Source organism: Phoenix dactylifera, chromosome 6 (assembly GCF_051530095.1).
Source record: "Phoenix dactylifera cultivar Ajwa chromosome 6, Ajwa_hap1_PhDact_Kaust_v1.1, whole genome shotgun sequence".
Classification (NCBI taxonomy): domain Eukaryota; kingdom Viridiplantae; phylum Streptophyta; class Magnoliopsida; order Arecales; family Arecaceae; genus Phoenix; species Phoenix dactylifera.
The window spans coordinates 26,467,413-26,494,806 of NC_143195.1; the positions used below are offsets into that span (position 1 = coordinate 26,467,413).

The 27,394-nt window shown below is 37.3% G+C and overlaps 3 protein-coding genes across 5 annotated transcripts; 1 reads left to right on the top strand and 2 right to left on the bottom strand.

Moving 5' to 3' along the window:
- Positions 1-2,408: 2,408 nt before the first annotated feature.
- On the top strand, positions 2,409-4,192 carry LOC103703633 (putative F-box protein PP2-B2). 2 transcript variants are annotated; one of them, XM_088723484.2, is made up of 5 exons: positions 2,409-2,511; positions 2,613-2,742; positions 2,854-3,226; positions 3,395-3,501; positions 3,646-4,192. In XM_088723484.2, exons 1-5 carry the CDS (start codon positions 2,502-2,504, stop codon positions 4,016-4,018), a joined length of 993 nt encoding a protein of 330 aa, XP_088579610.2. In that variant the 5' UTR covers positions 2,409-2,501; the 3' UTR covers positions 4,019-4,192. The 2 variants fall into 2 exon arrangements, with proteins under 2 accessions (XP_088579610.2, XP_088579611.2); XM_088723485.2 differs by having other exon boundaries at positions 2,854-3,217.
- A 451-nt stretch (positions 4,193-4,643) lies between these two features.
- LOC103703625 (alpha carbonic anhydrase 7-like) lies at positions 4,644-9,859 on the bottom strand. Of its 2 annotated transcripts, none has more exons than XM_017842023.5 (7): positions 9,701-9,859; positions 8,372-8,589; positions 8,016-8,134; positions 5,543-5,645; positions 5,296-5,460; positions 5,157-5,210; positions 4,644-5,026 (listed from the first exon to the last, which is right to left on the bottom strand). In XM_017842023.5, the coding sequence occupies exons 1-7, from the start codon at positions 9,792-9,794 to the stop codon at positions 4,940-4,942; spliced, it is 840 nt and encodes a 279-aa protein (XP_017697512.3). In that variant the 5' UTR covers positions 9,795-9,859; the 3' UTR covers positions 4,644-4,939. The 2 variants fall into 2 exon arrangements, with proteins under 2 accessions (XP_017697512.3, XP_008784764.3); XM_008786542.6 differs by having other exon boundaries at positions 4,644-5,029.
- Positions 9,860-19,981: 10,122 nt separating this feature from the next.
- On the bottom strand, positions 19,982-26,970 carry LOC103705397 (alpha carbonic anhydrase 7-like). The gene is made up of 7 exons (XM_089923735.1): positions 26,842-26,970; positions 23,091-23,323; positions 22,752-22,870; positions 20,885-20,987; positions 20,640-20,804; positions 20,501-20,554; positions 19,982-20,374 (listed from the first exon to the last, which is right to left on the bottom strand). Exons 1-7 carry the CDS (start codon positions 26,933-26,935, stop codon positions 20,276-20,278), a joined length of 867 nt encoding a protein of 288 aa, XP_089779861.1. The 5' UTR covers positions 26,936-26,970; the 3' UTR covers positions 19,982-20,275.
- Between the last annotated feature and the right edge of the window lie 424 nt (positions 26,971-27,394).

The window sequence follows — 27,394 nt, forward strand, 5'->3', positions numbered from 1 at the left end:
GATAACTATATTTTTAAAGTAATGTGGCACTTTAACACGTGTTTGATAAACAAACTGCAAAAGTACTTTTGTATGACAATAAAGGACATTGCATAGTATTATACAATATAGCATAATAAAATATAACATATATTAATATATAAATATATGATATAGTATAATATTATTGTAATGTAATATAATATTATTATAATATAGTAATATAACATTGTATACTATAGTATAATAATTTAATATAATATTAAATTATTTAACATAATATATCAATATATTATGATATAATATAATATAATATTATATTTATAGTATAATACAATAATAAAGGTACAAAATATTATAATTATTAGTGTACATTAATTTTTCATAATATAACATAGTATTAAATTATTTAATATAACATATTAATGTATTATGATATAATATAATATTATATTATATTTATAGTATAATACAATAATAAAGATATAAAATATTATAATTATTATCGTAAATTAATTTTTCATAATATAACATAATATTAAATTATTTAACATAACATATTAATGTATTATGATATAATATAATATAATATTATATTTATAATATAATAAACAATAAAGGTATAAAATAATAATAAGAAACAAGAATATCTTTTTTTGCACGGAACGGAGTTTGATCTACAGTTAGGGTTATTTGTTAGGTATCCAGTAAATTTTTAGATTTATAAAGGAACAAAGTATGTAATTATTACATTTTATTATGAGTATTTTGGTTAAAAAAACAACTTTTCAACAAAGCTCAAAATAGCTTTTTCGGTAAGCTCCAAAATAGAGCTTTTTTTTTTCAAAAAGCTGCTTTTAGCTTTCTGAAAAAGCTAAAACAGCTTTTTGAAATTTTTACGAAACACATTTTTTTCATCTAAAAGTGCTTTTAGAGGGCAAAAAAGTACTTTTTAGCTCTTCAAAAGCTCTTCCAAACATGACCATATATATCCTTATCCAACAAAGCTTGCGCTCGCTATTCACATGCTACTCTCCCTCGTCTTTTTCTATTGTAACCAGAAGGTTCCAGCTCAAATACTGAAGACTAAAGATATGCTTGACTGCTCGGATGGAAGCCTTTGTTTGTCTCTCTAATAATACTTTGATGAGTTACATAAAGTATCCCATCGCATCAATTGATGGAGGACTTCAACAATATTATAATCAATACAAATAATATTGAAAAAGAGGGATTAATATGCTTGGACAACATACATCGCCCGGTTGGTCCCACCATCACTAGAGATTGGACATATATAGAATCTATGTTTTGAAAAAAGAAAAACTATTTGCATTAGGCGCACTCACTAAGCTTTTTCTTGTCCAGATGTTCGCCTTTCTAAATCAAAAGTAATGGTGGCCGGCCTAAGACAGGAGCCTGAGGTTTGGCCAGTGGAGGGGACCAGAGAATTCCCATCCAAGACCACGCTACTTATTCGATCACCAAGGCATCGGTTCACACTACTCGAGATTCCTCAAGTGTTTCGAGCTCGAATACTTCAGGCTAAGGAAATACTTGACTGTTCGGATGAAGTCCTTGTTTCTCTCTCTAATAATGCTTGGATGACTTACACAAAAGACCTTTCTTCCACGGTAATCACATTAAAACCAACGTCGTAAGTGGAACATTTTTGGCATGGCCGGTGGCACCGGTGAAAGAAGAAACTGAATTTAAGACGTCTCGCTGAAGGTAATGGGCAACTCGAAATTTTGATGGGGTCCCCAAGCATCTCTTTACACAAATATGTTAAGCTAAGCTAATTTTTTTTCTTGAATTTGAAAATAAAAATATAAAACAAAAGCATTAACATCAAATGGGCCCTAAGAAATTCTGAGATCACAAAAAATAAATATCCGAGATATCAGATTTTGATATGTTAGACTGATTAGCCACTATCTTTAGACATTGATTTTGATATGATAACTATTAATTGAGAATTCAGTAAAACGTAGATTAGAAAATCTTGAACCACACTTGTGGATATTTATTGGCCAAAATTTCACAATATATCGATTTAGATTGGTTGAGATAATAAATACAAGAATCGTAGTATACAATATTATATCTGTAAATAGTAGGTGGCTGATATAAATTCAAATTGATGTCAGAGATCGCAGCGAAGATGAAAATTCTTATTTGGATGGTGGAGACTACTCAACCAGTATTACTTGACTGAGGAATAAACTCGTGCAGGAGCAATTGCTTAACGAAACAAATCAGTGTTGAAGTGAGGTTAACAGCCACTTGCTGCAACGTTGAGGGAAAGAGCTAAGGATTTCTCGGCCACGTCTCAAAGAACGATTGAGACACTTGTCTTTCTTTTTTTTTTCTTTCCAATTAACTTGCTGGTCATTCTTTAATGTTATACTAATAATAAAGAAAGACCGAATGCCGCTATAAATGGCACTTAGCATTCCTCCGAATGCATCAGTAACTGAGAAGCTGAGGAGGTAGAGGAGCCAAACTGAGAAAAACCGAAGATGGCACCTGTGGTGAGTCCAATTCCTTCATACACTCGTTCATTCATGTTCCTTGTGCAATTCGTTCCTTGAATTGAGTTGATATTTACACCTAGCTTATTGTTTCTTCCATGTCCTCGAGTTCTGGCACCGATGTTGAGAAGTCCGATGCCGTGGGTTTAGCGTTATGCCCAAGGAACCTGTTCATCCCTTGGGCGAAAGACGCGAGATGCTGGACATGGGACCGAATCCCACTCGAGAGGTGATCAAAATTTCCCCAGCCATATATCTAGTTCTACTTGTATATTTGGACATAATATCATGGTGCGAGCTACCAATTCCCTTTCCATGCTCTCTCTCTTTTAATCCTCAGCCAAGATTACCGTCAGATCGACGTGCCAGAACTCTTGAAGGTAGCCTGGCTCGACGTCCGTGGGAATTTCAACATGTCACAGCTCACAGCGATGACATGGTATGAGGTCGTGATGGAAGTGAAGCTGAAAGAGCCATGCCAAGGATGGGCGTTACCAGTGACCCTCGAAATCTGCAAGGCGGATGGTACCTCAACCTCCAGTCAAGTGACGCTCGACTCCATGCCGCGGAACCAATGGCACAACCTTGTCGTTGGCAACTTCGAGGCCACAGGACCCAGGGAGGTCCAATTCTCACTGAAGGAGACGACATGGGGAAACTGGAAGAAGGGGCTTCTCATCAAAAGAGTCTTGGTCAGGCCTGCGGTGAGTCCAGTTAGTTCTCGTACACCGTCTCTCGCATGCCGTACGCGCTTCAAAGGGCGTGCATGGTGATGAATTTTCATCAAGATTTATCTTCTCTTAAACCAATTCAAAGAGAGCAGCGAGTGACTTTGAGTTACTAAAGCATTTTTCTTTGGCTTCCTCACGTTGTTCACCTAGAACCCCGGGTATGGTGTCAAGGGTTTGGTTATATACCCGGAGGACATGTGGATCTCTTGGGGACGAGATGCAAGATACTGGAAGTGGAACTGCCTCTTGTTCGACAGGTGAATGGAAAATTTTGGCCAACCATGTCCCAAGTTCTACCTATATATGCATATACGTATATAAGCACACTATTGCTGGCTCTAAATTTGCTGAAATGGTTCTCAATAAATATTTATCTTCGGTTTTTTTTTTTTTTAACCCAGCCAAGATTACGGTGAGATTGAGGTGCCAAAGCTGTTGGGAGTATCCTGGCTCGAGATCCGTGGGAGCTTCGAAATTTCGAGGCTCAAAGCAGGCGCAGCGTATGAGGTCGTCATCGTTGCAATGTTGAAGGAGCCATGTTCAGGTTGGGAGTCTCCGCTGACCCTTCATCTGCTGAGGCCGGATAGTACCTCGGCCTCGCGTGAAGTGACCCTCAAGGGCATGGCGTCGAACAGATGGCTGGACCTAGTTGTTGGTGACTTCTTAGCAGCAGGAAGTGGCCTGGTAGAATTCTCCATGACGGAGACCAAGGTGGGGAACTGGAAGAAGGGGCTTATCATCAAACACGCCCTCATCCGACCGGTGCACGACTAGGGGACACCAGCCAAATCCCATGGTTAATTTCTTATGTCATGGCTTCCCCTGTTTTTAGCCTTGTAATAAGCTTAGAGGTGAGTTGCTTGCAGTAGCTATATGAATGCGGCCACTCCTTGTGGTATTTGTAGCAGCTGAGATATCTGGATACAACCTATCTGTCCTTTTTTGTGATGATACCGGCCTATCAGTCCTTTTATGGGAACTAAGTTGACTATTCTAAAGATCAAATTATCGCCAGCATGTATAGGTTTCATTAATCTAAAGAGTGATACAATAGAGCGCCGACAAATCACATAATTTCTTTCATTGATGTTGCAGAAGGAGATGGGTGCTACTAATTTTGTCGCAATTGACTATAGGTGGCAACCCGATCAGTTCAGACTAGATATAGCTCGGGGCTATCTGTAATTTTATCATTCCTCCTAGCCTCTCCATCTCAAGTACTATTTTTCAAGTCCGCATCAAATTAGGTTTTCTGTCTTTGTATGTGCCATTAGCAATAAATGGATTGTCAACATAATAATTTATACACGAAACTATTATGATATTTTATTTGATACACACGTACATAGACATGCGCATTATAACTAGTAAAATATGATGACATCGTTTGTGCAAGTCATTGTTCACCAAATAGTAAATCATTTATTTTACAGCAAACAACGATCGTTCTGATGACATCAAAGATTACAAACTAGCGCATAAGAAAGAAATAGCTGATACAAGAAAAGAGAACACATTGCATTACGATTACTATGCACCACAGACTGAAATGTTTATTTAAGCAGCTGGCCTTCAACATAGGGCCACAACACCTTATTTCAGATTATAAAAGCAGAGCAGCAAAGTACGCTAAACTCTTGGCTATTTTATTTGCTATTTGGAATAAGATTTTCCCATCAAAGTACTTATGTAGCATTAGGAACTCGCATGATCTTCGTGTATCCATGGTTTGTACAAGTACACTTTGCGTCCGTTGATTGGTTGAATTGGTCTTGCATTGTCCTTCTGCAGAAAGGTAATTGAACACAAAATAGACCATTTCGTCGGCCATCAGCAAGCAACAAAGTTATTTAAGTAATCTAATGTAATTGCATTGCATTGAATATGGATAATTCTCAATCAGCCAACTTACACCATGTACAGCTTCCCTTAGCTGGTATACTTGTCCTTCTGATACAGTCCTCACCTAAAACCATTATGAATTGATTGATAAAGAGGCGGAGCTTAGCAAAGGAGGCAAGCATAATTGGTAAGTTAAAGATGATACGAACCTCTCGTAGTAGGATCCAAGTAACATTTTCAGTGCAGGGTGGAGTGGTTAGAGAGCCAGAGTATCTATAATAAGGAGCTCGATTCTCTATTGGTGGCGGAGATAAATATCCCACAACAACCTCATCTTTCTGCTTCCTTATTAGACACTCCAAGTACTTCCACAGCTGAGCAAATAATGATTAGCCTGCTTAAGTTGGAGAGTGAAGAGGAAAAGGTAAAAGAAGGTAAGTTCTTTTGATGTCAAACCTCTGAAAGGAAGGGATCAGGAGAGCCATGTTGGTACAAGATGCCAATGACAGCTATGCTTCCATCTGAACTTACGTGAACCATATGCAACTCCAGAGGATACCTACAAGTACATATTTATGGCTTAGGTTACAAACACCGAAAGATAAGAGGCTGGAAATTGACTTCCAAAATACGTGAGATGTGCTATGAGAGGGATAATATCTTGAAATCTTTTGGGATGATCTCTTGGAACCAGTTTCTCTAGGCAGGGGCGGCCCAATACATTTGGGGGCCTAAGGCGAATCCAATGAATGAGGTCTTTTTTTTAATAATAAATTTTTTTAATAAATATAAAATATTAAAAAAATGATATGAAAATGGATAGCTATCAAGTACACTATTTCAACAAAGGTACATGAATCTAACAAAGATAGGCCAGAAATCTTTTTAATTTAATATTATTTTTGAATGGAAATGCAGAAAAGTAATTATCCTAAAAGAAGGGCCATAAAATTGATTAAATAACTGAGATAATGCTTGGCAATTTTGTTTATCATGTCAAGCAAGAGCGGAATAGGAAAAGGTCATCCCATGGCACTTCATGGGGTAGTTCTAAATACACCCCCCCTATTGCTCAGGACACCCCCCAAAAATTAAAAAAAAATTAAATACTCTCTACACCCCCCCATTTGCTAAGGACACCCCTAAAAAATTAAAAATTCCTAAATTACCCCCACCCTCCCCACCCCCCACCTCCCCACCCCCCGCCTCTGCCTCCTCCTCCTCCCCCCTCCTCATCCTCCTCCTCCCCCTCCCCCTCTTCCCGCCCACCTCTGCCTCCCCCTCATCCCTCTCCCCTCCTCCTCCGCCCCACCTCTGCCTCCTCCTCCTCCCCCCTCCTCATCCTCCCCCTCCCCCTCCCCCTCTTCCCGCCCACCTCTGCCTCCCCCTCATCCCTCTCCCCTCCTCCTCCGCCCCGCCTCTGCCTCCTCCTCCTCCCCCCTCCTCATCCTCCTCCTCCCCCTCCCCCTCTTCCCGCCCACCTCTGCCTCCCCCTCATCCCTCTCCCCTCCTCCTCCGCCTATTCACCCTCCTCCTCCTCCTCCCTCCTCCCTCCTCCTACTCCTCCACCCCTCTACCTCCGCCCCCCATCCCCATCCCCTCTTACTCTGCATCCCCCTCCGCCTTCTCCCCCTTCTTTGCCTCCTCCTCCACCCCCTATTCCTCCCTGCTCCCATTCCTCCTCCTCCTCCTACCCCTCCTCCCCCTTCTCCTCCACCCCCTATTCTTCATGGTCAAGGTAAAGAAAAGAATTTCTCCAGGAGCTTCTCTATAAGAGAAAGTAGGGGCATTATGGGAAATTGACTCCATCTAATTAATAAAAGTCCCATCCCTCCATCTCCCCTTCAAGTGAGTACCCAAGCAGCAACCGCAACATCACAGCACAGCAGCCATTCAACCCCCTCCCTCCTTCTCTCTCTACCACCCAAGAGGGGAGAAGAAACTGAGAGGAGAAAATTAAAAGAATCTCCACCCTCCAAGAAAGTCCATTTCCAATCCCCCTTTCTTCCTGATAGTCCAGCTGGAACAGGAGTAATGTGAGGGAAGGAAAACCAAGACCAAAACCAAACAAGAGAAGGGATGAAAGGTAAGAGTGGCTTCAGGCGTGTATCAAGCCAACCAAATCCCTCCTCTCTCTCTCTCTCTCTCCATCCAAAACAAAACTACCGTCCCCAACTTCCTAAATTTTCCCTCTGCAGGCCAAGAAACTCTCCACCTCCCTTCCATCAAGGGGGAAGACTCGTAGCCAGCTCATCCCGTTTTATATGGGGCCTTTGCTTCCTTTTGGTCACGGTCCCTCCCTCCCTCCCTCCCTCTCTCTCTCTCTCTCTCTCTCTCTCTCTCTCTCTCTCTCTCTTCACCTTCCGGGGGCCTTCCGTTGGCCCGGGGCCTTAGGCGACCGCCTCAGTCGCCTAAGGCTCGGGCCGGCCCTGTCTCTAGGATGGTCTACAGAGGGAAGGAAGAGAATAATGCAGCAATTTCTATTAAAACATGAGCAAAGTATTAACGTGTGTCCAAGCATATGCGCATCCATGTTTCATATTTTTCCACTCTTTGAAGCTGAACTTTACAAATATAAAATATAAAATTTTAATAACAACTCGGGATCTTATTCTGACAAAACTATCAAAAATATATTATTTGGCTTCCTTAGTTCAAATCTTTAAAACTCGTAACTAATATACAAATAAATATATGTCCACACAGGTCATCTCCCATTTAAGCTCAAACATCTTCACCACAATCATGCAATTCAAAGGGAGCAATTAGAATACATTGTACCCAGCGACTTGTTTAATGACATTTTTGAGTTACTAAAGCATTTTTTAAATGTAGAAATCCAATTTCGAGGCCACACAATGTCACCCTCCCTATAACAATTTAATGTTACCAAAAAAAAAAGGGTGGAGATGGAGTTATAGAAAGGTACCCCTCATCAAAAAATTTATGCTCAGAGGGTGAGTGCCAATGACATTGTTGAAGAACATAGTCCTTGCCATCAATCAAAAGAGATCCTGCACCAGGTGTTGCGCCTTCTGTCCAGTTAATCTACATTCACATAAGAAAAATAAAAAAGAAATTATATGAACAAAATTTTTATAAAAAATCATAGAAAGAAGAGTAAAATAAAACCAAAAAACAATATAAAACATAGTAATATCTTCTCATTGATTTAACAAATAGGTTTAGAGCGACTTTAGCCCTTCAATTTATCAAAAGAAAACAAAAAGAAAAGAGATTACTGGTTCTTTTATTTCCCCTTCTTGTTCATGTTCTTCTTCTTACCATTATGTCATAGCCCCTATTTTGCATAATTGCAAAAGTGCTGTGGTAACTTGTCATCAAGCTTCCCAGACTCAAATTCACTTCAATATTCTTATGAGTTATATTTATTGGTGATTGGCTTTTTCCATCTTTACAAGTTGCCCAATCCGGATCCAGATCTCCCCAGTGTTGAGGCCCAAATTCACTATTTTCATCATAGTCAAAATACTTCTCGGCTCCTGCCACAGAGAAGACAAAATTAATGAGTTCCCTACAATTAAGGTGTCTAGCATAAGATTGTCTATAATTTGATGCTAAGTGAATATAACTGTAGACATCTTTAACAAAGACTGAAATATTATCTTATAACTTTGGCAAAAAGGACTATTTTGTTATCTGACTGTTGGTGGTGGGGTGTATAGGGAACTGAGCACACCTTGCATGCTTGTCTGTAGTACTGTTTGGGGTTGTGTTCCATAAAAATCTACCACAAATTTCGAATGCGGGAATTACCTACTATCAGGTTTGTAGAAGATTTGAACTTCATTTGGATGACACTCGGAGCTCAAACCCAGTGATGTGCTGCTCCAATTTCTTAACATGCACAATCATGCTACCATTTCGTTCATAGAAATGATTTGTTGGTGCCCCTTCATTATTCCCAGGTAATAGCATTAATGAATTCCTCTTTTTCTCAAAGTTGTATTTTTAAATTCCAAGGAAAAGATAGTTTGAGAAAATTTATCTTTACAGAACAAGAGAATAAATTAATATAAAAATTTGAAAAAAAAAATAATAATGAGATTACATGGCAACCAACTACCAAGCATGTAAGTCTTTATTATATTAATGAACATGATTAGATGTTAGCCTAGTCTGAATTGTCCAATCCAGATTTGATTTGAGTCTCAGTTTTTTTTTTTTGGAAAAAAAATAGGAGGGGAGGGGCAGCGGTAGAATCCCACTCGCATAGCAGTCCCCACTGGGTTGCCCTTCCACCAAAAAATGTTCGATGCGGACCGTAAGTTTCCGCGTACTCTTCCTAACCCGTGGGATCTACGTGTGAGTACGTCACCCCAGAGCCACCTCAGTACTGATGGAAGAAAAGCATATTCACACAGAGTCATCCGGACGTGGGGCATGCGGCCTCCTGATTTAATCGTGCGCGTTTTGAAACCGGACAACTTGGATTGAGTCCCCGCCTCCTTACCACCAGGCTACCATCTTGGTGGCTAGTCTGAGCTATTACTAGTACAAACTTGTCATCATATTTTAGGGATCAAATTATATGCAACCAATTGACTAGCTAAGTGTTATCTTAAAATCAACATTTTCCAAGGAAACACTTACCAACTATGTGAGATGCCGAGAAACTCGATTGGAGGATGAGTAGGGAAAGGAGAGCACATAGTAAGAAATTGAAAGGTGTCCCCGGATTCCTCATCTCTAAGAGTTTATGAGTGGATGGCCAACCCAAACGTCTTAGGATCTCTGGTTGGCTTTGTGGAGTCTTGGGATCGTTCTTATAGAGAGAAATAACACCATGCGAAAATTGATGAACACGGGTGGTGCAGAGTTAGTCCAACTATCGTACACATTGTAGAGGCTCGCGACGGCTACCATGCTAAGCACGCGGGCTGTAACATTGCACTAAAGACCTTTCTTGGTACTTGTTATTTTCAATATTTTTGTCCTTTTCTGAATAAATTGCCGGCCTTTTAGGTTTCGACCTTATCAGCAAGCATGGGTGCTGAACTGTACTTTCCTGATTAATTATTTTTTTGGATAACATTTAGGTAGAAATATAGTTTATCTATAAATTTTATATATTAAAAAAATAGTTAAGATGCTAAAAGTTTATTTGATTTGGGCTAATCTGGTATAAAAAAATAAATCCATATCAGATTATAATACTTAAGCATATGCATAGATTGGGTCGGATCGGTTTGGAGCTAAACCTTAAACATAATTTCTTACTTGTATCACACATTCACGGTCACTACCACTATCTCTATCATCTCTATTATTTTCGTCATCACCACTGTTACTAATATCTTGGCCATTATCATTATCACCATCATACATATAATTTTAAAAATAGTTGGCTATGCCAAAGATGACTTTAAAATTTAAAAATAAAATGAAAATAATTTTTTATTTCTAAAATATAAAAATTAAAATTGATGCCACATGCTAGTCTCTTCAATATGCGTGCCTCTGCCCAAAGACGAGACGAACATGGTCGAAAACGAGTAAGAAATTGATTTTATCATTGGGGATAAGCAAGCATCTTTTCAAACTGTCCTGACTCCATCTGACCTAGTTGATTAGCCACGCGACACAAATGAGTAGTAGATTATTCGTCCGTATGAACTTGTTATCATCATGAAGCCACATGATGGGATATCAAGCAACGTTCAGGTTCTACTGCCATCATTATGGGGATTGGAGAATTATTCCAGTCTTTTTAAGACTACCACATAAACGAATGGCTTGTAATTAAATATATTTAGGAAATTATAATCACAAAACTTTCAGGCATATTTGGTTGAAACTAAAACCGAAATGAATTAGAATGAAAATAAGAATAGCCATATCCCCTTACGAATCAAAATTAGAATTGAGATCATAATAAAATTTAAATATTGAGATCGAGTTGGAATTAAATTTTAAAAAATTAAAACATTCCAATTTTCTTTTAAAATTAATATTAAAATAAATAGTTGAAATGAGAGTTATTTGTTGTTATTTTCATTTCAAAGCCCTAACTTCTACCGAACGTGTTTTACATGGGACATTCCATCTGTGCCTTAGTTGAACAGTCCGTTTTGGAGACTGGAACTATTCTTTGTCCTTTATTGGATCCTCAACTTGGATGCAATGCACATGGTCATCATATCTCATTTATTGCTCTTTACTACGATAATGCTATATTTACGAAAATATGCATGTTAAATTATGTCTCTTTTTTTGGTGGAAGAAAAGGATTTGCAGCTTGACTAAAAGAAGAAAGTTACATAGACGGCATATTACAACTTACAACACAACCAAAACAGAGAAGACAATAGAGATGGAGACGCAGAGTGCTGATAAGATTTTACAGATATCTTAGTTCTCATCTAAGATAATATTTTAGGCAATATGTCGATTTATATTGCTTGAGCACTCCTTGATGCTATATATGTACAAATAACATAGATCAGGATTTGATCGGCCAAATTTTGAAGTCAGATCACTCAGATGAAATCAGAAGATGGGGTTCCAATATTGATGTTTCGAATGATTTAAAATCATCTATTATCTCTAAATTATTTGAATCACAAAAATTATATAATTTGGAGATTCCAAACTCATGCATCAAGTATGTAAAAATGGATATTGTTTTATGTTATTTAAATTATGCGTTTTAGATCATTTGATATATAGATTAGGAGCTTTCCAATTATAAAATTTAATAATTGTAAACAGTTTAAAGGTAGTGTATCATATTTAAAAATTTGGATTTTTCTTAGAGTGAGAGATGAAAATATCTGATTGCATGTAAAAAAGGCGAACAAAAGTCAGTAGAAAGTTTGTCCAAGCGCTGCATGAATGCCATGCAAAGCACGCCTGCTTTCCTTATTGCTCCAATAAAATAGAGGAAGCTCCTCTAATCTACCATATAATCTTCTATCACGATTTTAAGCTTGCTTTAATCCACCATATAATCTAATCTTGTACAATCTTACAAGGATGAAATGGACGTTTAAATACTATTTTAATTTGGGAGAAGAAAGAAGATAATTGCAAGTACGTAACCAATAAAGTGAGCAAAAAGTTAGTCCAAGTTGTTTGCGTGAATGCCACGCAAATCACGCCTGCTTGCCTTATTGCTCTAATAAAACAGAGAAAGCTCCTCTAATCTACCATGAAATCTTCTAGCATGATTTCAAGCTTGCTTTAATTCACCACATAATCTAATCTTGTACAATCTTACAAGGATGCAAGTGGACATTTAAATTCCATTTTAATTTTGGCTTGGAAAGAAGAAAGAAGATAATTGCAAGTACATAACATATGGCCTATGTACGGAAGGGAAAAGATTTTAATATTAATGTAAAAAAAATTGATGAAGAGTGTGCTAGCTATTTAGTGGGTTGGTAAGGCAAACTAGGTTGTTGGGGGCAGTGGCCTGTTCTCAATCATTGCTGGAGTTTGGTAGGCCTAAGATAAGGATGTCAATGCATAACTCATTTAATCTATATAAATAATTCAATATATAGTTGGTTGGATTATGTTATCTATTTAATAAAAACATCAAATATAAATTCTGAATTATTAATTATTTAATAAGTAAATTAAATTTGGATTGATAAATTTTTAATCTACTGTTGTCGTGCCTAGTCTAAGAAAGCGCACAAGAACTTTTATAGTTCTGGCCTAACTTTACATTAGAACTTAGTACTTATCATTTCATGTTTGTCATGACATGATGATGACCTTCGTCGCCATTATTCTCGAGAACAATAAAAAAATTAATTGAAGTGATTAAATCCCACAAGGTTCATTTCATTGAGAGAACGAAACAAAATTAATAATGGTGACTGCTTGTCCCTTGTGCATTTTGCAGATCCGGTTCTAATAGAGCTGATCATAAACAGGGCTTTGGACCTAAACTCTATTTATTTTAAATCAAATTTCTTATTGGGCTTATATAAAATTTAACATTTTCTATACCCAAGCTTGGGCCATGATCAGTTTTTTTTTAATTTTTTCTAACTAGACAATGAACCATTTTTTGGGCTTTGAAATTTTGCTCCCTCTCTAGTTCTTGCTTTGATATTGATCCTTTGAAAGACTCCTATTTCTAGAAGAACTAGGAAAGGTTGGAATATTGCTGTAGCTATTGTCTGTTAGTCTTATTGCTAGACAAATTTGGGGATATTATTATCCAAATCATCCTATTAAGCAATATGTTGTTTGATATCAAAGAATAAACTATGGTTGCGCCAAACAAGGTTTGCAGACCTTTTCACATCCTCAAGAAAAGATGTTACGTGGGAAGGGTTTGGATAGCCATGATCATACCAACTAAATCTAATAACCATAAGTGCCTAATGACAGAAATTTATTGGAGCCTAAATTAACCTTTCCAACTTTCTTATTCATGATAATGACATATTAAAAAGAATAAAACTCAATCTTCTTGAACTAATCTTTAAACCCACCACATTGATGATGATGTCCACGACGACAATAACAAGTGATATTATAACATGTGAAAAGAAATTTAATTAAATGAAACCATTATTTTTGTTACTGCTCTCTGTTGTTTTTTCGCAAATATAGTTCATCCATTATAATGACTAAACCTAGCAGGCTACTATGATTGGGCAATACCATTTGCGAAGATTGGGAGGACTCAAATACAATGCTGCTTAAAGCTGCTATGGGTAAATAAAATAAAATCTAATTAATTTACCCATATGTTCCAAGCTTTTAAGGCAAGGACCCATTATATTTTAATGGAAAGTTGTAAAGTGTTTTTGTTCATCTATTTTATTCTTTCACCCAAGATCTAAGATATAAGGCAAATTTTCTATAGATTCCAATGGTCATACAATTTTCACATAGAAACATACACAATATATATATACACACACATTTACAATATGGGGACATTTAGTAATAGGATAATCATCCCAAAATCAAAAGTAATAGTATATGGCGACTCTAATCCCTAGAAAAAAACGTCGGCGATTTAGCTACTATATCAAAATTTATTCATACTTTTTAATAGCATCGAAATATTACGACACTTGAAAGTATTGATGATATAGCACAAAATTTTTCCATAAGCATCATCGGAAGCCAAGGCCAAAAACACCGAAGTGTCTGCGGTATTAGACGGCGCAATTAAGCACCATCGGAATCCAAGAGCAAGAACAAGGCGATGGATATAAGTATCCTCGAAAGCCCCCCAAATCCCTAACCCCAGAGAGCGGAGCCCCAAATCGATGAGCCCTACTCAACCTCCTCCTTCTTCTTCTCCTCCTCCCGAGAGTCCACCAAAGCTTCATCCTCCTCCTCCTCCTCCTCCAGAGAGTCCTCCACCAGCATAGTTGCATCCTCCCCCTCCTTCTCCGGCCTCCGTCTCCAGAGAACCCACTATCGGAGCATAGCTGCATCCTCCTCATCCTTCTCCGGCCTCCTCCTCTAGAGATTTCTCCACCGGAGCATCGCTGCATCCTCCTCCTCTTTCTCCATCCTCAAACGGGTAGTTGTCTATTGGTATGACTTTGAGTCATAAATAGGTTCCCTGCCTATAGCCACCGCCGTTCCACTGTCTTCTTCCAAACTCTAGCCGACTGTCATCCTCCATTGACGAGAAAGAAAGCCAGCCCACAGATCTTAGGTAACCCACTCCTCTATAAATTAATTGCGGCCTCGTTTATATCATTGCATGATTTTCCTCTCTAATTCTGGATTAATAATTTTTGTTTACCAAAGTTGAATTTTTGCTAATCGCATCCCCACGGAACTTGATTTAATAACGACTGTTGCTTTTAATACTGATCAAATATTTAGTTTTACTTAAATCGTGCATGGATTTTAACAATGGTTGCTGCTTCCCCTAGATATCTAACACTTGGTGTGCTTGATGAATCTTGCTGGGTTGCACATGCATTTGCTGGATTTGATGTGCTCACCAATTCAGATTTTTAAAAGTATTCCGGTCTTCTCATTCACAAATCTTGCCCTCAACACAATCCTGATCTTATGAAAAGAGACTAGCAGCCATTTAATTTGAGATTGCCGCATTAGTCCATTGCTCGGGTCTTATACGTGCGATGCAATATGGTTCGGCCGGCTTGCACCATTCTCCTCAACGCATACGCTGAGGAGAGATTTCTTGGAAAAAAATAGAAAATTGTCTAGATTGCTCGTATTCCCCTCTAAAAAAATAGCTAGAAAACCTGATTAATAATTTTGTTTGCCAAAATTGAATGAATATGTTGTTTAAGAAGAGTAATAAGATAATCTAGAGAAGAGACCTTTCTTAGATATATTATTGAAGAGGAATAAACTTGATTATCTCTGAAGTATTCTCAGCATGATTCCCAAGTAGGCTTAGCTAAGGGTGAAACTTTTTTGAGATGTTGAGTCCACCTCCTCCCTTGAGCAATCTCACCATGGATCCACCACTAAACAAGTCTAGGTCATGTATTGTAGGATCTGGTAATGCTTTTGCTGCCTTCATATCTTAGAAGACCAGTTGTTCATTTGGAATGTAATATTAAATATTTAATTTCGTTTATCTTTTGTAAATAAGTTGCAATACAATCAGTATTCTAATAAAATGGACCAAAGTTGGATAAATAAGTTGAGATCCAGCAAAGAATATTCGAATGGAGTTCAGAATTTTATTAAATTTACTATTGAGAAATCTAATATGAACGAAAAGATTTTATGTCCATGTTGAAAATGTATAAATTGTTCTTCTCTCGCTCCAAAAACTGTTGAAGAACATTTGGTGTGAAATAGTTTTCTAAAGGGTTATATTGAATGGATTTTTCATAGAGAGTCCATATTGCCGTCTCCATGTAACCAAGCCTCCTATATAGAAACACCTTTAGTTTTGGATCCAGTAACATGGAAAGAAATTCTATAGGAGAGGATGATATAAGGGCCTTACTCAGATATGCTCTTGGACATGGTATAGAAAATATAGTAGATTTCAGTGGAGAACAAGAAGCAGGTACAATAGGTGATGAGTGTACATTTACTAATTGTATGCATGCTGAGGAATCTATACATTCATCTAATGATGACACAACTCGGTATCATAACTTGATGAAAGATTGAGATCAAAAACTATATCCGCATGGAAAGAATTTGTTAAAGATTTCTTTTTTTATGCATTTATTTTATTTAAAATATTTGAATGGGTGGTCTAGCAAGTCTTTCACTATGCCACTTCAATTATTAAAGAATGCATTTTCGGAAGGTGTTACTTTGCCATCATCTTCTTATAAAGCCAAGAAACTAGTAAACGAATTGGATCTTGGACACGAGAACATACACAGTTGTCCGAATGATTGTATTTTATACCGTAAATCATTTACAATAACCATTATGTCTCATTTAATCGAAAATCAACTTGTAATATTTATTGTTATAGATGCATCTGTGATGGTATAAATCAGAATATAGAAATAGATTAGAATCTCTTAAAGGCACACAATAGATTGCAATAATCAAGCTTTCTTACTACTGCTGTCCTTATGGGTTGAAGAAAAATATTAATCGTCCCCGAGCAAAGCCATTGAAGGACTTCAAAATCCTTCAAACTAACAACCTCTGCACTCATATGATAAAAGGCCACCCCTTATGCTTAAGCTATTTTTGTTTGGAGCTTCGATTTTCAGAAAGAAGAAAAAGACCTATGAGACTCATTTTATTACAATAATTTTAAATCAGCCACCTACTTGCACACAAGAAGTTTTTTGGTTCTAAAAGATAAATATTACAAATCTCACACACTAAAAGAAAAAAAAGAGGGGTCAATAGAGAAGGGTTGTTGATGGTAAAGGGAGTCAAGAAAAAGGTTTTGATTCTAGATGGAAGAGTGAAAGAGAGGGATCGAAAGAGATTGCAAAATTTTACAAAGAAGGTAGAGGGATTAGGGCGATCTTAAGCGGAAGAGAGCGATCGCGTGCAAAGATAGGAAGTTCAATGGAATTGGTAAGTTCTCAACAAGACCCATTAACCTGTTACCTACTTTTGCGGTAATTTCATAATTTAATTAATTTATAATTTAGATAGATATGATTTTGTCTAATTATATCAACTAAACTGTTATGTCAAAGTGTCCATGCTAATATTAATTTTGGGAGGGTATTTATGCAAATTTTAATATTTAGGAGGATATTCATGCAAAAAATCTAAGAATTTTATGGCGTGTATACCCTCCTAAATATGTGAAATTGTATGAACACCCTCATAAAATTTTTATTTGTATATACACCCTTATAAATATTTTTTTCTTCATATTTATCCATTAAAGGTACTTCAGTCATTTCAATTTTAAACTACAAATTTTTTAATGGCATTAGATGATGTGGGTGCAAATACAAAAAAGAAAAGGATCAGAAGGATATACATGCAAAACAAGTATTTTATAATAGTATACATGCAAATATCAATTTTGGAAAGGAATTCATGCAAATTCCAATATTTAGGAGGTTATTTTGTACTCAAAAATTTGAAAGACATCACAACTTTTGATAGTCTTACATATAAATCATTGAAATCATAGATCCAAAGGCCCCAATTGATGTCACAAATGTTAAATTGGCATGTTTTCCCTTTTCTTTTCTGAGGGTGACTACCTGTTGAGAAGTCTAAGAGGAGCTGCCCCTCTTCGACTTCCATAGTAATATGTTATCAAACGCATGGCATTTCTTCTAATTCAAAAGACGGCACCATAAGCAAAGATGAGGAAAGCGAGGGTGATAGTCGATTTAGGTCGGACCCCTTCAAAAAGTCAGAAATAATGGTCTTGTTACTTTGACAGAGTCATTAAAAAAGAGGCTTTCTACCTCATTCCTGAGATCTCTCGAGTTGCCCCTTTATATAAGAGAGTATTTTTTCGTTATCTGGACTGATGTGAAGAACAAAGACGGCCAGGCAATGGCCGATGGTACAGCCGCAGCGTGAAAGCTAGTCCGTGTGGACGGCATGCTTTCAGCCTCCGTTTGCTCGTTCAATTCCAGTTATTCTTAGTGCTAGTTGGGTGCAGACTATAGTGCTGTCATGACTACGGGCTGCCAAGGCCATCGGTTGTTAGGACTGTCAGTCCCTGATGGCACGTGTTGAATGGACTCCTCAGTCAGAGACGAAGTTGCTCACTTTGATCGGTTAGCTCCTCAATCGGGACCGAAGTTGCTCTCTTCGGTCGAGGCCGAGGTTGTCGAGGTCAGTATAGCCTGAGGTCGAGGTGTCCAATATTTTTTCCATCATTTTCATTAAAACTCTTTCCCAAAGAGTTAGCCAAAGTTCAAGGATGTATTCTTAAATGGGATTGAAGGTCATGGTAATATCAAGCTGATATCAGAAATTTAATACGTATCAATTGTCATGTACATAGATCTGTGTTTATCTCAACAGCAATAGAAGGTGCAGAAATTTTAGGAAGAACTAAGAGTTTCCAAGATTTCAGTTGACATATAGGCACCAAGATATTAAATTCTCAGCGAATATGGTAAAATTGAGATTGCAACAAGTTTTAACTTTTTCTTTTTTTTTGATGATAAGGGAGGCTAAAAAAGAGCCATCCAAATTTTTTACTGAAAGAAGTTATTTACGTAGCACTATATATAAGAGAATAGGGCAAAGTGATTCTTTAACAATGTTGTCTCACAATCAACAAAAGAAATAAGTAGCAGCAGGCTCATGGAGAAGAGAGGTCCATCCAAGGGATAGAGTAGTGAAAGACCAAAGAGGTGATGAACACTCTCTTGTTGTGAAAACTCAAGGCTCTGCAGGAAAAACAAAGAGGATCAGCCACTTCAAACAGCTAGGGATGAATTTTTCAAGTAGTAAGCTGTATATGGAACCATGAATACTTTAAGATAGTGCTGATGTTCTTGATTTTTGTCCAAACTTTGAGGTGTTTGCTCTGATAAAGGATGGACCAATCTTTGAGCATGTTGAGACCATTCTGAGCAACTGAAACAGTATAGAAGATTTCCTCGAGAAAATCCTAGAATTTCTTTCTTTCCACAAGGCCCATGAAAAAGAGGAGTTGAACATGAGGATGATTTGCTGTTGGTCCTCCGGAAAGGACTGTGAAGTCCGGTTTTGATATGAGAAGTCCAGCCTAGGTGGAGGAAGCGATGCATTCAGGCAAAAGCTGACAGCATTCCAAACTTCCATTGAGAATGGGCAGGTGACAAACACGTGATGAATAGATTCAGCATTTGCATTGCAAGTGATAACAGGAATCAGTATTTGCTCTATGATAGTGGTAGGCACATGCAAAGAAAGTCACAAACCTGTGTCCATCTTACCTCTAATTTAAATAGACTCCTCCAGGATCATCATTGCCTTTGGCAAGGTATCTGATCCGATCTAGTTTTTGTCAGCCAGATCATGATCGGTTATGATTATTTCATCCTCCAGATTATGATTTATAACCTCACTACTTTTTTTCAGAAGATCTCTAATTGGAACATTTTTATCTGTAATATTTTCTAGGCTTAATCGGCCAGCATGTATAGGTTTCGTTAATCTAAAGAGCAATACAATAGAGCGCCCACAAATCACATAATTTCTTTTATTGATGTTGCAGAAGGAGATGGGTGCTATTGACTTGGTAGCAATTGAGTCCTAGAGGTGGCAATCGGATCAGGTCAGACTAGATATAAGTCGAGGCTATATATAATTTTATCATTCCTCCTAGCCTTTCCATCTCAAGTACTATTTTTCAAGTCCGCATCAAATTAGGTTTTCTGTCTTTGTATGTGCCATTAGCAATAAATGGATTTTCAACATAATAATTTATACACGAAACTATTATGATATTTTATTTGATACACACGGACATAGACATGCGCATTATAACTAGTAAAATATGTTGACATCGTTTGTGCAAGTCATTCTTCACCAAATAGCAAATCATTTATTATACAGCAAATAACGATCGTTCTGATGGCATCCAAGGTTACAAACTAGTGCATAAGAAAGAAATAGCTGATACAAGAAAAGAGAATACATTGCATTACGATCACTATGTACCACAGACTGAAATGTTTATCTAAGCGGCTGGCCTTCAACGTAGGGCCACAACACCTTATTTCAGATTTTAAAAGCAGAGCAACAAAGTATGCTAAACTCTTGGTTATTTTATTTGCTGTTTGGAATAAGATTTTCCCATCAAAGTAATTATGTAGCAATAGGACTCGCATGATCTTCGTGTATCCATGGTTTGTACAAGTAGACGTTGCGTCCGTTGATTGGTTGAATTGGTCTTGCATTGTCCTTCTGCAGAAAGGTAATTGAACACAAAATAGACCATTTCGTCGGCCATCAGCAAGCTACAATGATATTTAAGTAATCTAATGTAATTGCATTGCATTGAATATGATAATTCTCAATCAGCCAACTTACATAATGTAAAGCAGCCCTTAGCAGGTCTACTTGTCCTTCTGATACGGGCTTCACCTAAAACCACAATGAATTGATTGATAAAGAGGCAGAACTTAGCAAAGGAGGCAAGCATAATAGGTAAGTTAAAGATGATACGAACCTCTCGTAGTAGGATCCAAGTAACATTTTCAGTGCAGGGTGGAGTGGTTAGAGAGCCAGAGTATCTATAATAAGGAGCTCGATTCTCTATTGGTGGTGGAGGTAAATATCCCACGACAACCTCATCTTTTTGCTCCCGTATCAGATACTCCAAGTAGTTCCGCAGCTGAGCCAATAAAGATTAGCCTGCTTAAGTTGGAGTGAAGAGGAAAAGGTAAAAGAAGGTACGTTCTTTTGATGTCAAACCTTTGAAAGGAACGGATCAGGAGAGCCATGTTGGTACAAGATGCCAATGACAGCTATGCTTCCATCTGAATTCATGTGAACCATATGCAACTCCAGAGGATACCTACAAGTACATATTTATGGCTTAGGTTACAAACACCGAAAGGTAAGAGGCTGGAAATTGACTTCCAAAATACGTGAGATGTGCTATGAGAGGGATAATATCTTGAAATCTGTTGGGATGATCTCTTGGAACCAGTTTCTCTAGGATGGTCTACAAAGGGAAGGAAGAGAATAATGCAGCATTTTCTATTAAAATATAAGCAAAGTATTAATGTGTGTCCAAGCATCTGCGCATCCATGTTTCATATTTTTTCACTCTTTGAAGCTGAATTTTACAAATATAAAATATAAAATTTTAATAACAACGGATCGACAAAGCTATCAGAAATATATTATTTGAGTTCCTTGGCTCTAAATGAATATCAAAATCTTTAGAGCTCGTAACTATTATACAAGTAAATACATGTCCACACAGGTTCTCCCCTGTTTAAGCGCAGACATCTTTACCACAATCATACATAGATTGTATGACTGGTCCACTCTGATACAAATTATAACAACTCCGAACCTTATCCGAAAAAGGTTAGACAAATGGTATTATTTCGGTTCTTTGATTGAGGTTCCACGCGAGCATGTATTTCATTCTACATTAGTTATATGTTGAAAAGATCTTGAATACTTATACAAAGAAGGAACTCAAATCCTACCTATATGAGTATTGTATTCAATCTATATTACTTGTGTGCTAGGAAGATATTAGATACTAATACAAAACCAGGAAACCAAATAATGCATTTTGGCTAATCGTTTTTAGGTGAGGCCATCAAAGCTAACCTAGCCCACTGTCTATATGGACTAGGGGATATTATAATATGGGCCCTTTTTGAGATGACAATAGGGCTATCATGGTCTGGTGTTTATAAATTGAATTGATTAGATTTGGACCAAATGGAGAGAGTATTGTTTGAGAGATCTTGACTACCTTTTAGCTAGTCCTTTTTAGATGAGATCCCGGATTAATGTTATACTAAATCAAAAAAAGCATTGTTAATTGAAATCCATAGTCTTAAGCCTCTAAGGCATGTTGTAACTTGAAAGGGCAAAGCACATCTCAAGAGTTTTAAGATGAGGCCTTGAGTTATTACATTAAATCAAATAAAGTAACATTAACTAAAATCATTGGTTTTTACACCTCCAAGATGTGTTGTTACTTGAAAACTGTAAAACACATTTTGAGTTAAGCGACATGCTAACATATATCTTATTCTAGAAAAGGGTTTATTTTTCATAGAATGCCATATAATTATAGAAGTTTTTTCTTGACTCATGTTCTGAAGAGTTCTTCAACTTCTATTTGCTCAAAGCTTACTCCAGGCATGTAGAATGTGGGCCGGCTAGACCTGGGCAAATTTGGCCCATCCTGTTGGACCCATCCGCTGGACTTAGGCATAGTGACACAGTGTGTCAGGTCGAATGGTTGGGCCGGGCCCAATTTTGGGCTCAAGAATAATAAAACATCAGATAGCAAATAATTAACATACAAAATGCATATGGAGTGATGCTAAAGTAACTCAGAATAGTCATTCAGGTGCTTTATACCAATCACTGAATCACCTTGCTTCATTAAATGGCACAGTTGATGATAGCAATTCAAAGGGAGCAATTAGAATACATCGCACCAAGTGACTTGTTTAATGACATTTTTGAGTTACTAAAGCATTTTTGAAATGTATAAATCCAATTTCAAGGCCACACAGTGTCACCCTCCCTATAACAAATTTATGTTACCAAAAAAAAGGGTGGAGATGGAGTTATAGAAAGGTACCTCTCACCAAAAAATGTATGCTCAGAGGGTGAGTGCCAATGACATTGTTGAAGAACATAGTCCTTGCCATCAATCAAGAGAGATCCTGCACCAGGTGTTGCGCCTTCTGTCCAGTTAATCTACATTCACATAAGAAAAATAAAAAAGAAATTATATGAACAAAATTTTTATAAAAAATCATAGAAAAAAGAGTAAAATAAAACCTAAAAACAATGTAAAACATAGTAATATCTTTTCATTGATTTAACGAATATGTTTAGAGGGACTTTAGCCCTTCTATTTAGCAACAGAAAATAAAAAGATGAGATTACTGGTTCTTTTATTTCCCCTTCTTGTTCATGTTCTACTTCTTACCAATATGTAATGGCCCGTATTTTGCATAATTGCAAAAGTGCTGTTGTAACTTGTCATCAAGCTTCCAATACTCGAATCCACTTCAATAATCTCATGATTTATATTTATTGGTGATTGCTTTTTCCCATCTTGGCAGGTTGCCCAATCCGGATCCAGATCTCCCCAGTGTTGAGGCCCAAATGCACTATCTTCATCATAGTCAAAATACTCCTCGGCTCCTGCCACACAGAAGACAAAATTAATGAGTTCCCTACATTTAAGGTGTCTAGCATAAGATTATCTATAATTTGATGCTAAGTGAATATAACTGTAGACATCTTTAACAAAGACTGAAAAATATTATGTTATAACCATGGCAAAAAGGACTACTTTGTTATCTTTCTGTTGATGGTCTTTGGGGTGTATAGGGAACGGAGCACACCATGCATGCTTATCTGTAGTGTTCGGGGTTGTGTTCGAATATAGGAATTACCTACTATCAGGTTTGTAGAAGATTTGAACTTGATTTGGATGACATTCGGAGCTCAAACCCAGTGATGAGTTACTCCAATTTCTTTACAATGGACAATTATCCTATCATTTCGTTCCCAGGTAATAGCATTAATGAATTCCTCTTTTCTCAAAGTTGTATTTTTAAATTCCAAGGAAGAGATAATGTGAGAAAAATTATCTTTACAGAAAAAGAGAAGAAATTAATATAAAAATTTGAAAAAATAATAATAATGAGATTACATGACAACCAATCATATAAGGCTTTATTATATTAATGAAGCTATTACTATAAAGACCCGTGCGGGCGTATGTTTAGTCCCACATCGATTATACGCTGGTAGATCTTCGGTACTTATACAGGATCAAAGAATCCAAATAATACCTTCTGGCTAGTCATTTTGAGTGAGGTTCTGAGTTATGACATAATAGTATCAGAACAGACCCAGCACATAACCTATGTGGACTAGGGGACACTGCAGCATGAATCCATTGGGGCTGATCACGAGCCGATCATGGTGATTGTGCTTAGATTTGAATAGATTTGAACCTTTAGCCTGACGAGGACGTCAGGATGTAAATGAGGGGAGCATGTGAGGATCCGTGTGGGCGTATGTTTACTCCCATATCGGTTATTTGCTGGGTAAATCTTGAGTACTATACAGGATCAAAAAACCTAAATAATACCTTCCGGCTAGTTATTTTGGGTAAGGTCCTTGAAAGGGATCGATGATGCTAGCAGTGATAGCATGCTGAAATTTTAAATTTTTTTCAAAATCAATGACTGTATCTATTTGGGTTGTCTATGTACCCCTTCACAAGGGGGATCAAGCCACACGTAGTTCTTTTAATTTTGAAATGTAGCGGAAAACCGAATTAAATATTTTAATTCTAGCATGCATAAGAAATCAAATTTCAATTTGCCACTACAAGTATTCATGATCAATTTGCGAAGATCGTTTAAACGATTATGCTAAAATCATTGCATGATTAAATTCAGATCTGAAATGAGATTATAAATTAAGTTCTAAACTTAATTAATCTAATCACCCAACTGATCTTCGAATGCCCATCGAATAGGCTCTGAAGATTACTTTGTGAAGAGCCCCAAAAGAGGTTTAACCCTCGGGGATTGGAACCTATAAGAGATATCTTTGGATTTAGTTTTATACCTCTATAAAATCAGAAAGTATTGGATTTGATGCTAGAGCTTCGTAGCCACACACTTGTTTAGCCTCTACGAGTGATCCACGCGAAGCTCCTGGAATGATCTAATCCCACAGAAGTGCTAGCTTGTGCAGAATCTTCCTTATGGATGAATATTGATCTTCCCGATCGCGATCAACCTTTGATCCGCCTTTTTGGAAGAACTTGGAGGAATGGTAGCTATTTCAAAATGAACTTAAAAAGGATTCAGAGTGGTCGGAATGGAAAGGCTGAAAACTCTTTTTGTTTTCTTTCTTTTCCTTTGGTTTTTCCCTTCTACAATTTTTCATGATTTTGGCAACACAAGGAACTCTTCCTTTTATAGTCAGGCCATCTGATTCTTTGAATTCGAAATTCGGGTGAAATACGGTATCTTGTTGGCGTATGAAGGGGATGGTTGCAATAATATAGATCTTATCTTGTTTGAATTTTGAATTCAAACAACATATGGTTCATGCGGATAAGATAGGATCAAAATGTGTGGTGATGATCTTCCATCATCATCTACCCATTCTTCCACATGTTCCACGATCAAAATCCCACGAGATTTCATTGAAAAACCACTTCTGGATCGAATCCCGGAAGTTCAGAACATTTGCGAACTCCAGATTTTTCGGAAGGAGTCAACCTTCCCGATCTTCGAGTCGACTCCAAGTCACCTCGAGTTGACTCCAAAACTTCTTGGGTCGACTCCGGCTGAGACGACATAGAATAATTTCTCTGATACGCCCAGCGTGTCGACCCCTTCATAGCTCGAGTCGACTCCAAGAAAACTCGAGTCGACTCCACTTGGAAAAACAGAAAACGTTTTCTGTGGATTCTGAGAGAGTCGACCCCAGCCCATCTCGAGTCGACTCCAATCAGGTCAAAAATTCTGATTGAACTCAAAATTGAATCCAATTTAATTTGACTAATCCTTAGTCCAAATACTCAATCAAATTGAGTTTATTAGTAATCCAATTACTAATTAATCCTCCAATAATTACCTTAATTATTTTATAGGATAATTTGCCAATCGAATTGACCAAATTATCCCAGAATGATTCTCAATCATCTATCAGCTATCTTGATCAATCAGGAAACTTCTATACGTATGACCTCACAGGTTCGAACCTAAGCCGGTAGTACGGGAACAGCTTCTTGCACTAATCGATGTGACTATCTAGCAATGGTACCCGACGTCCGGATAGGCCGAATATATGCGAAGCAAATATTCTAGAACCATGGACTATGGTTACTGTATAATTCATCCCTTTGACTCCTAATGCTAGGATTACCTCAGAGTTCTGTCAACTCTCTAATCAGTACATCCACTATGTGATCAACTTTAAAAATCCTGTGACTCATCACAAGGATTACCCTGGCCTATGTTTTGCTAAATTGAACACAAAGCATTATCTCCTATTTTCAGGAGGGGTCAAAGTACAGTGAGTTGCTTGCTAATCACTGTGGTGATCTCAAGTCTGAGGGATACTTATACCCATATCCACTCGGAACAATTCTTGACAGTAGAGCATTCCGGAATTGGTCACGTTCAGTGAAATGTACTCCTACACTTCACCTGTGTGAAATATCAGTATCTCCACACTTCTTGGTTAAGAGAACAACCAATGTATATGTCACACAACGACCTAATCTCGATAATGCTGTCATCCTATTAACAGCATATTATTTGGTCGCGAACAGGTTTAAGGACCTGCAGATAAATCCTCCTTTATCATAAATTAAGTTCTAAGGACTTCATCATATAAGAGTTCATTTAAAGATGTATGATAAAATAATACCAAATAACACTTTATTAATTTGTCAATTCATTTTACAAAAGTCAATCATCAACATGCTGACAATTGACATTGAGAATACATTTCCCAACAGTCCTAAGTTGTGACAGTTACTACAAACTTGTCCAATCTAGATTTGCTTTGGGTCTGAGCTATTACTACTACAAACTTGCCATCATATTGCAGGGATCAAATTATATGCAACCAATTGACTAGCTAAGTGATATCGTAAATCAACATTTTCCCAAGGAAACACTTACCAACTATGTGAAATGCCGAGAAACTCGATTGGAGGATGAGTAGGGAAAGGAGAGCACATAGTAAGAAATTGAAAGGTGTCCCCGGATTCCTCATCTCTAAGAGTTTATGAGTGGATGGCCAGCCCAAACGTCTTAGGATCTCTGGTTGGCTTTGTGGAGTCTTGGGATCGTTCTTGTAGAGAGAAATAACACCATGCGAAAATTGACGAACATGGGTGGTGCACAGTTGGTCCAACTATCGTGACGGCTACCATGCTTGAAAAGGGGCTTGTATCATTACACTAAAGACCTTTCTTGGTTCTGTTATTTTAAATATTTTTGTCCTTTCTGAATAAAGGGCCGGCCTTCTAGGTATCAGCAAGCATGGTCCTGGGTACTTTTCTAATTAATTATTTTTTGGATAACATTTAGAAATAGCTATCTATATTTTTTACATATTACAAAAATAGTTAAAATGCTAGTAGTTCGTTTGATTGGAGATAATCTGGCATAAAAACAATAATCCATATCAGATTATAATACTTAAGGATATGCACAAATTGGGTTGGATCAG

Coding starts and splice junctions, on each gene's coding strand:
- LOC103703625 (XM_008786542.6), bottom strand. CDS start 9,794: ATGAGGAATCCGGGGACACCTTTCAATTTCTTACTATGTGCTCTCCTT. Junction 5,646..8,015: donor CATAAATTTTTTGATGAGGG/GTACCTTTCTAT, acceptor ATGTACTTGTAG/GTATCCTCTGGAGTTGCATA. Junction 5,030..5,156: donor TAAGGGAAGCTGTACATGGT/GTAAGTTGGCTG, acceptor ACCTTTCTGCAG/AAGGACAATGCAAGACCAAT.
- LOC103703633 (XM_088723484.2), top strand. Junction 3,227..3,394: donor TCAGGCCTGCGGTGAGTCCA/GTTAGTTCTCGT, acceptor TTGTTCACCTAG/AACCCCGGGTATGGTGTCAA. Junction 3,502..3,645: donor AACTGCCTCTTGTTCGACAG/GTGAATGGAAAA, acceptor TTTTTAACCCAG/CCAAGATTACGGTGAGATTG.
- LOC103705397 (XM_089923735.1), bottom strand. CDS start 26,935: ATGAGGAATCCGGGGACACCTTTCAATTTCTTACTATGTGCTCTCCTT. Junction 20,805..20,884: donor CTGATCCGTTCCTTTCAAAG/GTTTGACATCAA, acceptor TTATTGGCTCAG/CTGCGGAACTACTTGGAGTA. Junction 20,555..20,639: donor CTTGGATCCTACTACGAGAG/GTTCGTATCATC, acceptor TTGTGGTTTTAG/GTGAAGCCCGTATCAGAAGG.